At 50.5% G+C, this 13,733-nt stretch overlaps 2 protein-coding genes across 2 annotated transcripts; both read left to right on the plus strand.

Moving 5' to 3' along the window:
• Positions 1–1,330: 1,330 nt before the first annotated feature.
• N7443_010779 (zinc metalloproteinase family protein) lies at positions 1,331–3,873 on the plus strand (the record flags this gene model as incomplete). The annotated part of the gene is made up of 4 exons (XM_056890835.1): positions 1,331–1,621; positions 1,681–1,776; positions 1,828–3,716; positions 3,777–3,873. The coding sequence occupies 4 exons, from the start codon at positions 1,331–1,333 to the stop codon at positions 3,871–3,873; spliced, it is 2,373 nt and encodes a 790-aa protein (XP_056737326.1).
• A 4,393-nt stretch (positions 3,874–8,266) lies between these two features.
• Positions 8,267–10,492, plus strand: N7443_010780 (grainyhead-like protein; the record flags this gene model as incomplete). Its single annotated transcript, XM_056890836.1, has 1 exon — positions 8,267–10,492. One exon carries the CDS (start codon positions 8,267–8,269, stop codon positions 10,490–10,492), a length of 2,226 nt encoding a protein of 741 aa, XP_056737327.1.
• Positions 10,493–13,733: the final 3,241 nt, after the last annotated feature.

Consider the following 13,733-nt stretch of genomic DNA (forward strand, 5'->3'; position numbering starts at 1 on the left):
TTCTCCTGAAGACAGAGAAGAAGAAAACCAATCTATCACCAAATGGGCGTTCAGCCTCCGGGCCCACTCCGGAGCTTAGTTTTGCCTGGAGCGCGTGCTTCCTCCTCGCATTCCTCGCTAACCTCCATGGGAACCTTGGAACGATGTGGCATGCCATCGAACATTCCGATGGACTTTTGCCATGCCGCACATGCGGCGCTGTCTGATGTCATTGCATGGGGTGTGGCAGCCGGAGTCCTTTACCGGACGCGGCGAGTGCATCGTAGCATGCGGGTCAGCATTGAGGGGATGTGAAATACGGAAGACGAAGAGGCCCCTGAGGCTCAATGGAGTCGTGTCACCAACCCGTGGGGACCATCCCGGTGAAGAGCAGATCGGGGTAGAAGTCCCGAGATTCTACATCCAGAGCCTGTCCCCTATCCAGGCCCAGATAGCGCGGGACTTAATCCGTCCAACTCCCGTTCAATTTCGGCCCGCCTTGGAAGGAACCTGGTCGATTGACACCTACAGGCCCTAGTCTGAGCTCTGATCACTTGAAGATCCGAAAATGCAGCATAGCGGGGAGTTTATTTTGGATCCCCTCCATACGGAATAGGACGAGCAGACGTGGATCGGCAGAGGGCGTGGCGGGATCGCTATGGAACTGATGTCCATCAACCATGCAGGTCAGAGAACACTGCGTGATAGCAGTTTCGGCATCAGGGACTCCTCAGACAGGAGCTGGCCACGGGCCTGGTATGTGGTCAGCCGAGACACTAGATCTTGGACTAGGAGCGTTAGGGCGATCATTAAAGATCCACCGGTGAAACATTGCGACTCCGAGTGATAGCCCTCGTTGTCTCGCAGGGAGGGGGGTACGTAATGCTGAGCAAATGCATGGTTGAGAGTCCACCTGGGGGCGTCTAAGAAGCAGAGTAATCTTGTAACTTATCGTTCTATCTATAGCCTTGGGAGAGGGGGAAAAGAAAGGGAAAACTGTTGATTGCCATCCACACGGCACCCTGCCAATCTTTTTTCCCTGTTTTTCGTTTTTCATTTTTCGTTTTTGAGGGTTTGAAGATTTGAGGATTAAATCTTTGGGTTCCATGATTCAAAACGTCTTTCCCCTGTCCATACCTCTATCCCTTTTCCCTACTCCTATTTTTTTTCCCTTCCTAACCTAACCTGAAGTGGTTCCTTGCGGGGCGACATCAGCGTCGTCATCCGCCCGCAAACGGTCGCGCTGTCCTGTTCCTGAACCCCCAATTACCCAATTACGGCAGCTACCCACTTCAATTTTAATTAGGGGTTTCTTCTCCTGGTGAGAAGTTCTCTGTCTTCACATCCCAGCATGTCGTTCTTGAAGCAGTTGAGGCGCCGGTCAAAGGCCAGCTTCCACTCAGAACCAAAAAGCGCATCGCATAAGGTCCAAGAGGTCTCCGGAAAATCCTCCTCCACGATCGACACCACCTCCCACAGCTCCATCACTCCGCCCTCGTCGATCAGACCGACCCTCTCTTCTCCTAACCTCCCCTCACTAAACGAGGTTGATTCCAATGGCACCAGCTCCGCTAGCGTGACTCTACCTCTACCCCCGCAACGACCAGCTTTAGCGATCAATCCGCAACGGAATAGCATCTACGTACGTCCGTTTAAGTGCTACGCGACCGTGCCCTATACTAATACATGCAACGATCACAGGGAAGCTCCTCGTCGTCTATCAATGGCGTATACCGGTCGCCCACTCCAAGCTCGCCGTACGCGCCGAGAATAGTATCGATCGCCGACAATTCCTGGGTAGGTACAGGCTGCCTTTGGGATTGGGCACGTGGCTGATTTCTATTTCAGGTTCATCAAAAGGTACTTCTCGTTTATGGCCAGACCGGAGACCCGAGAACGCAACCGCTGGACGGAAATGTAACGGTCTACCATCACCAAGATAATTTCCCGTCGATCGGCTGGCCCGTCACGGCGTCTCACTTCAAAGCTCTCGTCCACCTCGTACCCGGTCCCAATCGTCTCCGATTCGACTTTGTTTCACCCAAGCTGTCCACCGGTAGCACCCATCCAGCGATCCATTCCGCGTGGATTTGCATCAATTACCTACCGCTAGTCAACACTCCGCCGCTGCACTTGGTGATTTTGATGGGCAAGGACTCCGATGGCACTTACGACGCGGTGCCCGAGAGAGCGGAGCGAGAAGGCAATGGGTTGGAGACCGCGATTCGGAAATACCGCACGGCCGCATACCTTTGGCAAGCTTTCACCGGAGAGCAGATGTTCCGCAACAACTTTGGACGACGGTGCTTCCGCTTTGAAGAGGAGTGGCAGTCTGGTAGTCTCAGCTCTCGGGACTTGGCAGTCGGTCAGATGCGCAACGAGGCCAAGATTCACGTCGTTCGCAGCGAGAAAACGGTTGCAGAACTCCGGGATCTCAATATTGCTCAGCAATGCGGTGACGCTCAGAAGAAGGACGCGCTCTTTGATATCGCCAAGGAGGCTGTACGGAAGCACTTCAACCCCCAGCCGGGCCAGCAGCAGTACGTTTCTGTCCTTTTGCTGGATTCCCACTGGGACACAGGGTCGCAGACCATCACCGGTCACGCAGCTCTTGGATCCGGGGGCGACGATATCAAAATGGCTATTTTTGGTTCCCACAGCCTCCAGAGCTACCCATCTTGTCTCGACGAAGTGGTAGATGCCTTTTCAGACTGCACACGGACCGATACTAATTACGTCGCCAACGACAATGGCGAAGCCGGGTCGAATTGGGAATCTGCCAACATTGGCATTGGCGCTCACTTGCACGAGGTTGGACATCTCTTTGGTTGCCCTCACCAGGAATCCGGCATCATGCTTCGCGACTATGTGCGCCTTGGACGCTCATTTATCACCAAAGAGCCATTTTCGACGCGCACCAAGACCCAGGGACTCAAGGTGTGCTTGCCGAATGATGAGTGTGGATGGCATCGTTTGGATGCGCTGCGTTTCCGCTTCCATCCATGCTTCCGTCTTCCCAGTGATGCCACTCCGAGTTCCGATGACAGCGTGCAAGTATGGCCAGCGGAGAATGGCAAGATCCTATTCACTGCATCATCGGGCATTGCGTGGATGGAACTGTACGTAGAAGGCGAGGACTTCTGCCATACCTTCATTGAGTACTTGGGCACCGAGTCGAGCAGCAATGGCCTGCCGAAGCAAATCATGGTTACGGAAATAGAGCTTCGCCAAAAGATTTTCGGCATTGAAAAGGAGAAACTCTTTGGCGGGGAAAAGGAGAAGAAGAAGCTTCGCCTGGTCGTCGTCTCTGGGGCACTGGGCAGCTACACCGTCGAGGACGTCGGACAATTGAAATCGAAAAACTCTGTTGTCAAGCTCCCCAAGAGCCAGTCCGGCTACAAGAGCGGGAAACTCGGTCAATCCAGTTTGGATGGCAGTGAGCCCGAGCAGGTGCTGCTAGAGTGTGCTTTCATCCAATCCAAGCTCCTCACCTCCATCAAGGTCTACCACGACGTCGCGTTGGACGGCATTGAATTCTGCTACGAAGACATGACGACCCAGCTCTTTGGAAAACGGGGTGGCAAGCCTGGCGGTGATGAGTTCGTCTTCGATACCCGACGTGGAGAGATTCTTCTTGGATTTTACGTTCGAGCTGGACTCTGGATTGACGGCGTGGAAATTCTCACCAGTATGGGCAGAAAATCCGGCTTCTATGGCAATGCCTCTGGCGGATCAGGGTAAGCTCTCTCGGCCAAGGTGTATAACAATACAATACTGACCACTACGTTCTCTAACAGACACACGTTGATACCGCCTCTTGGATACAAGATTGCCGGAGTTTCAGGCTCGAGTGGAGCTTGGGTCGATGGCTTCTCCCTCATCATTCAGCATTAAGCCGCCATTCCATCTCATACACAATCTTCCATCTTCGTTTCTTTCATCCCATCATGGGATCGACATTCCGGGGAACAGGACTAGCCGAGGTCGGCCAGCACATACACGCAGTCCTGTCGGACCCGGGGGGTCTTTGTCCATACGATCATTTTTCTGTTCGACGGCGTTGCAAGAGGTGTTGCGGGGGCATTTTCCCCTTGTATTATTTTGCATATTCGGCTAGATGCGCAGTCGAGAAGCACATCGGGATTGCGGTGACGGTGGTTCATGCACGGCTACACTGGCTCTTATAAGGGACATTCATATTGGGCAGACAGTTTATAAAAAGTAATATCATGGACATGGCACCAACGAGTGCCCCCATTCATTCCGATCATAACGTGCATAAAGTTGGATAGTTCAATTGTGTAGACGGACCCTTTCATAAGGCTTGGATATCATATCCGATTGTAGCTATGACGCTTCGACGCATGAGACGCCCACGGTATGCCCAATATTATGTAACCGTCGAATTCGCTCAATGGGAAGAATTGAGTTCATCTCCACAACACAGCCACCATGACTCTTGCGATTACCCGATTTATCATAAGGCTGCCAAGCGAACGCCGTTATTTGCTGGAAGAGTGTGCAGGCAACAAGAGCCAATCGATCCGAGAGCTCCGCGTGTGGGGCCAAGGATCGGCTCGAGTCACGGTACACGTTGTACAAGTAGACATACGAAACAAAAGCACAGTACATACTGAGCGGAGGCAATCCACTCTTGAACGCCCCATGCACTTGCATTTCAAAATATAAAAAGAAACAAGACCACCGCCGATCTATGCACGAGACTCTCATCTGACTGGAATTCGCCACACCTTTTTCGCCCAACTCCGCGGACTCCCTCTATTGGCCTCCATAGCTGGGAGCCCCCTCAAAAGTTCAAAATTTGTCTGCCTTAGAGATGTCACTCCACCAAATTCCTGTGGCTAAGCCGAGCTAAGATTGCGTCAGCTAGCGATGTGGCGGTTGACCCTAGCCTCGGATGCTTCAGAGTTCCGCTGTGGCGAGGCCGTTACTTGCGCTGACTGGCTACACACGGTCTGCAGTACTGTACACACGTCCGACTGACTATCCCTGTTGCTGGAAAGCCACAGGTCGATCGTTTACAGTACAACCGACGCGCAAAAAACAGCCACCTCCAACGTCCACATCACAACGGTATACAAATTACTATCCGCAAATCCGTTTTAGCCGTAATATCCGGTGCCGGTAACTATAGTACTCAAGACACGTTAGTTCATGTCCATACTGGACCTGAGCCTTAGTCTTTCCGGAATTACAGAGTCGACAGTCGCTTGCCTCGTGGACCGTAGACCATATTTCGTACTTCTACCGCTATAGTACCAAACGCGACCGAGATCACAAACAGTAAGCGCCTGAAAAACGAGGTATCCGTCCATGAATCGATACGCCAATCATATCCCACCTCGATCTATACGACGTATCGATCTCATCGGGACGATTGCTTTCCATTCATGGTTCGACCCTGGATATATTACACGAAAACAACTCTAGCGAGCCGGGTGTATTCGCCCAATTTGCGAATATCCTCAATTCTGACTGGTGGCGTTTCCCCATTGGAAATCCTCCCGAAAACTGCTGTTCATGATGGGGTGGCTTTACGCCCGCGGTTAACCTGTGTAACCAGACTCAAAGAACAAACAGTCTGTCCGGGTGTCCGTTCCAGCTCTTCCAGTAATGTGGGAGTAGGAAGCACGATTTATACCTTCTCATGATCGGAAATGTTTATCCGCTCCTGTAACAGCTCGACATCCTCGACAGTAATGCTCCACTCCATCTCTGGCCCGTGTAAGAGGGAACCTTTCCCCGTTCTCGGCCCACAGCCGTGCCCTAGACACTAGTGTAGAAGGGGACAGAAGGGGCATTTACCAGCCAGTTACCGCAGTTTCGGAGCTTAAATCAGAAGGTGTGATGTGGGCTAACGGTAGAACGGTAGAACGGTGAACGGAGAACGGAGAACGGAGATTGGAAGGTACAGTGTCAGCCCAGTAATGCGCATCCCTACCATTTCGAGGTTCTCTCCATTCCTTTCCATATCGTCCGGCAGCTCCATCCATCCAATGAGAGTGCGTAATCTGACCTCTCATTGGCAAATGACAGTTGCAAATGGCAGTGCCCCCGAGATTGGAATGCTCCTGCGGGTTCGCCCTAGCATCGAATGGGTTCGATCTCGGGTCCCTCTCGATTCATTCGGCACTTTTAAAGCCGGCGCATCACCGAGGCACTCATGTATTGTACCGTATCGTACTCGGCACGTGCACTGAGAGCTAGTGGCTGCAAGCACGAGTTCCTATTGGCGGGATGCCATTCCAGCAATGAACAGCGCCCAAGTTCCTTCCCCTGGTATTGTAACACCTTTGTACCAGTCGTAGTAGGGGTGTTCGCTGTCCGGAGTGCGCATCGTGCGTCCTGCACCGACCTGAGCACATTCGTGACGTAAGCCTGCCTCGACGTGCATACGTGTCCCCATTTATCCTGAAGGGGTTCCTGGGAGAATACAAGAAAGATCTACCTTAGCTAGGATATTGGACCCTGGCAAAGTAAGAGGCATGAACCCAAGCACGCGGATCCAGATCCATGGAATCTTCTTTGACGATCAGACCTCTTGGATATCACTTTGCTGTTGAACCATATTCTAGCCACAATGACGAGTTCGAGGGACCGATGATGTGGCGCTCGATGTAGATTCGGAGTGCGAACTCCCAAATCGGGGCCCGGGCTCGTCAACCACCTATCACAGCGGGATTGTGAATATCCTTTTTCGGACCCATGGGAGGTAGCGAGAATGCCACAACCGTTTGTATGGAGACGATTATTCGGTCGAGATGGGACGATTTGAATTTCTGCTGCCTGCGGTCCATGCCGTCTACCTTGTCGTGCGGTCCTTGGAGACCATCTCCACAACGTGTGATTTGTACAGTGTCGCCACGCCACGGAGGGTTACTGTATTTCTCGGGAGGCGATTTTCTCGAGAGTCTCCGGTATGGTTTAATTTTAGTTTCAATTTTCCTATGGCATGTTTTCTATGTATATCGATGTCAGGCAGTAAGGCACCAAGTGACAGTTGTGGCGTGTGGGGGACCCGGCACAGTGGGAGCCCCGTGCTATCGATAGGCGGAATGACTCCGGCTGGCTCACGAGAAGGTTGTAGAAGTATCGTATGTATTGTAGACATGGACTGATCTCATCATATGCCGTGTCGGCTGGCCACGGTCGGTATATGAAATATTAGGATCTCCATTTCCTATGATCGTTATAGGTTGTTCATAGGATATTTGCTTACAGAGAGGTACCTAATACCCCAATATTACAGCCCGTAACTTACCTTCGTTTTCGTTTTCATATTTTGTCCTTTTTCGTTTTTTCTTTTTTTCTTTTCTTTTTAATTTCGTGCTCCATTTTTCCCCACTGATTCCTTTGGGTCTGATTTCCCATTCCCCCTTCTGGTCTCCAGTTTTATTCTTCTCCCACCTTTTCCAATACCAATCATTTCCATCTAAAAAAAAAAGACAAAAAAGACGAAAAAAGACGGATAAAAAGAGAAGAGCTCCATGCGGCCCCTGGTCCTTATCGGGAGCTTTCCAGTGGCAACACCTTTTACTCTCTAAATTTCCGAACTCACACCTCCAGTCCCCCCCCGACCATACTCTGATCTTCCACTCTCCCCCCCCCCTCCTCCTCCCAATTGTGGCTCAGTCGATGTCATTCGGGCCTGAGATCCTCTAGAACTGTTCATTGGAGGGGTCTATGGACCGTACCGTCTTTGCTCTTCTTTTCTTTTCCCCTTCTTAGCCCGTTCGTCATACACCGTGCTCCACCCCTCCATCCACCCCTCGCCTTTATACCTTTTTTTCTCGATAAAAAAGGGGGCCTCTCGCAACGTGCAGAACCTTTGCTATTTTTTCTTCCTCTTTTTTCGATCTTCGATTCCAAAAATATCATCCTAAGATATCGCTCAGTCTCCGATATTCCGTTGGAGGTCTCCGCTTTGAGCATCTACTACCCCCTCACACCGACAACTTCAACTTCAACTTCAACTTCTACTTCTACTTCACCTCTCACACTTCTTTAGGGTGATCGAACTTTGCCCTCGAATCGATCCGGACTGCGATAACGATATTCCTGGACTCCGAATCTATCCGTTGCTGCGATTCCTAGCCAAATTGAGATCCCGTGGATCGCGACTACGCGCTCGTGGTCGTTTTCTTCCGGCTTGGCTCAGATGTGGAACACAATCCTGCAGCCTCTTTCCTACATCTAAGACCCTCTACCTTTTCTTTACTTTTCCTTTTTGCGACTATTGGCGTGACCTGGCAGTAAGGCCGCACCAATGTTTAGAAACCGGTACGTTCACGATGCACCTAGTAGCCCGACGAAGCAGAAGCCAACCTTATACGTTTACTATAGCAACAACGCTCAGAAGCCCGATGAGGAGTTCATCGGCCGCTTCCGACAAACATTTTCTGATATAGTCCTCCGACGAGACAGCGAGGGTAGCCCAAATGGCGCCTTCATGATGGATGGTGGAAGGCCGACCGACATGAAAATCGAGGAGTCCGACTTGAAACATCCAAATGATCAGACCCCACGGAATTTGCAGGAGCTCAATTTCACCTCCTCGTGGATTGACCCCAGTGGCATGCCCATGATGCCTCTCGCTAGCCAGTACCCGGGCTTCTATACCCCCAACTCTGGCGGCATGGGCGCAATCTTCCATAATCAGGCGGGCGATTTGCACACTCCTACCGTCGGTATGAACATGATTACACCACTTTCGCTTTCGAACCCAATGTCTGTCCAGCAGAGCCAAGGTCAAGGTCTCGATCAATTTAACCAGCAATACCTTGGGCAGCATGTGCCTGAGATGAACCCCTACGTCCAGCCAGCATCATACGCACCCAGCGCGTTCATACACAGCCGCGAGTCTGGATACGATGCTATGGATGAATCTGGGGATAATTCTTCAATGAATGAGTTCCCTGTCGATCATGCTTCAACTATCTCCACCTCGACCGACTTTTCGGGTGCCTCTGGAATGCCATACTCCCACGGCGAAAAGTTTCGTTATAATGTTGCTTTACGAGCACCAACCGCAATGGTCAAGCATAAGAGAGAAATCCCAGTGACTTATCTCAATAAGGGCCAGGCATATAACCTCACTGTCATGGACACAGGCCCGCCAATCGTGAGCAACGAGCCAATAAGATATCGAACCTTTGTCCGAGTTTCCTTCGAAGAAGACGAGCAAAGGCTTAAGCCTGCTTCTTGCTGGCAATTATGGAAGGAGGGCCGTGGCACGAACGAGGCGCACCAGCGCGGAGGCAAGCTCCAGGCTGTCGAATACGTGGACCCAATTCAAGGAGGCGATGACCACAAGTCTCGCCAGATCCGGGTGGAGAGCATGTCTTTCGATGGGTTCTGCGTTACTTGGACTGCGAACCCGGTTACGGGCGCTGCTGATTGTGCTATCCCGGTGCGATTCAACTTCCTTTCTACCGATTTTAGTCACTCGAAGGGTGTCAAGGGTATTCCGGTGCGACTTTGTGCTAAAACTGAGCTTGTTTCACCGGGTGAAGACAGCGGTGTTTCGCGCGATGCCGAGGTGGCTTACTGCCGAGTCAAGCTCTTCCGAGACCATGGTGCCGAGCGAAAGCTGTCCAACGATGTCGCCCACGTCAAAAAGACGATCGAGAAGTTGAAGCAGCAAATCGCACAGGCAGAGATGGGGGGTGGCTTTGGCAAGCGCAAGCGTGGCAGCCAGGCCTCGACCATTTCGAAGGGCTCTGACCGGAGTATGAAGCCTACGAAGCACAAGCGCACATGGTCGATCGGTTCGCAGGACCAGCCGGAGAAGCTGTCTTTGGAGGATGATTTGCAGTCGAAGCTGTCTATGATGCAAGACATGTTCTCGTCAACGAGGGTTGTGAGCATCCTCGCTTTGCGCGGTGACGAGGAAGATGATCCCGATCTGTACCCGGTTCGGTTGCCCGCTGAAAGCGACGTTGTGAAGATGGAGCCTCTCAATCGCCAGAATAACGGTGCTTCTCAATCCATGGAATCTTTGATCCTTTCGCCAACCAGCAGCAATTTCTCAGTGAATTCACCACGATTCAACGCGGGGCAATTGCCTGGGAAGGACGTAAAGGGTCCAACTGTTATCCAGCGTAGCTCCGATGATCCCAGGACCGGATACATCGAAGCTATCGATATTGATCCTACGTACCGACCCCCAGCGGACCGACCTCCCAAGCCGATTGCCTGCTTCTACATACGATTCGGCGGTTCCGAGCAAAGTTACGACTATTATCGCGCCATCTACCTGACGGAACGAACCGTCCGCGACCTAATGAAGAAGATTTCCGAGAAGCATCACATCGACCCATCAAGAATCGTCCGCGTATTACACGTCAACAAACACGGAATGCGGATAATGGTCGACGACGACGTCGTCCGCGAGCTCCCAGAAGGCCAGGACATGGTTGCCGACATTTGCGAAGCCGATACCAGCACCAACGGCATCCACAGTCCCTCGATGGAAATTAAATTAACTTATTAATACTGCACGGCCCGTCGCCGCTTTTCTCGAATGGATTGTTTCGACTTTCTTTTCTCATGATCGTTTCGATTCTCCGGGTCTGTACCTCTCGCTGAGCTTGATATCGGCTGCACCTGGCGTGCGACCGATGCGAGACTCGCGCTTTCCAACCATATGCAGTTCAATTTTTCTTTTTCATTTCTTACCTTTATCTCCTCTTTTTATCCTATTGTCATTGGGTCGGCGGTCATTGGGGGCGTTATTGGATACGGAGATAATACACGAATCTCCGGGCAATGATCTGCTGTCATCATATGTTTTTGAATTATTGCTCTGAATTGCTTTCGCGGCGTTTCTCCAACGACGATATATGAGTCGATGGAACCTACGGTGCAACCCGTGTTGATATATTCTTTTTTTCGTTTACCTCGTTTTTCTTTTCGCTGTTTGACGACTTGGTGCAAGGACGCAGCACACGATGTTTATACCCCCGATCCAATATTATATTGTTGAAGCCTTTCAAATTAGTCTTGCTGGCTGCATTCGGTCTTGAGCGTTTGGCTTCCTTTTCGTTTGTTTTGTTATAAATCAAAATCTTTTCAAACGTGGACAGAGTACGATGATCTTAGTGTAATCTTTTCAAGTAGGAAGATCTGCCGTAGTAATCTCTTGGGCCATTTAGGTGTTGGGACCTAGCAAACGATTACGCGCGGTGGCGTACGTAAAGCAGCATTCGAGTGGACTCGCAAACGACCCAGACGGCTAAACCGAATCCCCTCTTCCAATGCTCCAAAAGAGTACATCTTTGCGAGGAGGCAATACCTCCGTCTTACCCCATTTCAACCCAAGGAAAAGCCAACCGTGGCGCTGCACAGCATCCCGACAAGGACATTAAAGCTCACGGATAACCCACCCCCAGAGCCGGTCCCAACAACCAGGTAATATTACAAGGCTGTCGGGTGTGTTACCACGGTCGCACGTCTCTCTCAACCCATGTTTCTTGAGGAATGGTTCGAATGAGAATTATGGAAATAGGTAGTTCCCTGAATGACATGATTGGCGGGACTTCCGACCGTCAGCCACCAACCGGGCCTCGGCTTGGGAGGGAGAATATTTCCATCCGAATGCGGTGCTGATCGGGGTTTCAGGTGTGACCTATCACAGTCCTGAATAGTCCATTTGGTTCCGTTGTTTGATTTCACTTTCCGTTTTATTGTATATATATCTTTTTTTTTTTTTTTTTTTTTTTTTGCTCAGCGAGTACGTCCGCGGAGTCACGAAGACTCCGACACCGTGAACGATGTTAGCGTCGCCGTTGGCCCAGAATGTATCCATATCTCTCTCTGCTAAATGCTCTTGGCATGGTAATCTCACTAGTCACAATACACGCCTGTCAAATTATTCACACAGGGTCTGGACCCTAACGCTCCTCTCGGAATTTTCTGTGAACGGAGCACGGAGATACGCAATAGACTCCATGTACAAACTCCATGTACGCCACACAACCCAGAGCAAAACAACAAACAAAACAAAACTCATAAATCTCGCATACAGTACAGGGAAAGTGGCACCCGAAAATCAAACCCAAATCCACGCAAACAACCACCATCCAAACTTCCTCACACCAATATCGCAACAACTCAAAAATTCGGCCTGTCCTCAGCCCCCATGACGTCATTGGAATACAGAATTCGCCCTCGCTTTCGTCATGACTCAGCCGACCCATGTTCGAGCCCAGACTCCCGTTCCTGCCGATCTCTCATTCCCCTTCCCTCTAGCTCCTTCTGTGGACCCGTGGGTATGTGGCTTGATACGTGAAAACGCGGTCTTGCTCACTGCGCGTAATCTGTCCCATTCTTTTCAGCCACCCACTCAGCCGAGGGAAAAAAAGGAAAGAAAGAAAAAAGCCTCGTCCGTACGCCCAGGATAATAGTTTCAGCCACTACTACTACCTGACATCATCATAAGAGACCGAGCCAAAAGTCCCCCCACTTGGATTAATCACGCGGGTCGTGCCGTTACGGAGTACTTTACGCCAATCACACAGTATAATTTCCAATATTACATCATCGTACCGTATCGTATCGTCGTGTCCACCTTTGGCCGTATGAGGACTGTATATGTGGTATTTAAATACCATTTCAATTTTCCACTGCTGTGGTCAGCGACCGTCAAGCAATCTCGCTTAAAAACTGTGATAGCTATGCACGTTAGTCACGCTAGTGTTTTGGGGCTTTTTTTTTAAAAAAAATTGGAGTCGGGTGATTTGCTTTTGCAGTAGAGATCGTATGGATTTCAGTGTGTTCCTGTTTGGGGTTTGGATCGATCGCTGAGATCGCTCGGATTTGAGATTTCGGGTTACGGGCCGGTCAATGCGTTTGTCCTAGATTGGCTTGGTATTGGTACGTAGGGCTGGCAGATGTTAGGGCTGAAGCTTGGAAGTTGGAAGTTGGAAGTTGGAAGCTGATCTTGGATTGAGTTTCTGGGGACAGAATTGTTAACCAGGTTGTCGGGTTTTGTTGTGGTCACATGACCTGTCAGATATATTTTGGGGTATACTTCATTCTACAGTAGGTAGATGACTAACTAGGTGACTTGATCACTTTCATAGTCGATTAATTTGGTAGTCACAATGGGGATTTCCATGAGTCACACGAATATTGCGTGAGAACTCGTTCAATCTCCGCTGTTGGTTGGGTGCTTTTGGATGTGTTGTCTTGGCGCATATCGAATGGTAGCAGACATCCGGGGTCGACGCGAATATCTATCTTTCTGCCGATCTCCCATTAAGTAGCCTTTGATAACGTTCCGTTATCAGTTTCGGGGTCTGTCAGTCCTCAAGTATTTCAAGGTTGCCTCCCAAATTCAACGTCTGAATGGTTCATTATCCCCCCGAGGGCCCAACTGACACCTATGGATAGCAGCCAAGCACCATTCATTTAGAGTTGCATGACATTGGCTACACGACATATGTACTTGTGTAACTGTGTGATTTCCTATTTCCTCCGGGGAGTTGCATCTCCAGTAACCGGTGCTCTGTCGTTGAGAAACTGCTTCGCTGTCGAAAAGATGTGCTTCATGTCCATTGATTACCGTTGGCAGGTATCAAGTGAACAGTAAACAGTACCTACCTTGGCCACTATATGCTCCTACATCTTATACCATAGGGTTTGGCGGGCCTGTACAACAGATACCTGCAGGTCCCCAGGAGTTTCTGTTGAGGAGAAACCCTGGCTGTACTTTGTTCTTAAAGGTGTCGAGC

The sequence above is a fragment of the Penicillium atrosanguineum genome (assembly GCF_028827265.1).
Source record: "Penicillium atrosanguineum strain IBT 20685 chromosome Unknown utg000008l_segment0_segment0, whole genome shotgun sequence".
Taxonomy (NCBI): domain Eukaryota; kingdom Fungi; phylum Ascomycota; class Eurotiomycetes; order Eurotiales; family Aspergillaceae; genus Penicillium; species Penicillium atrosanguineum.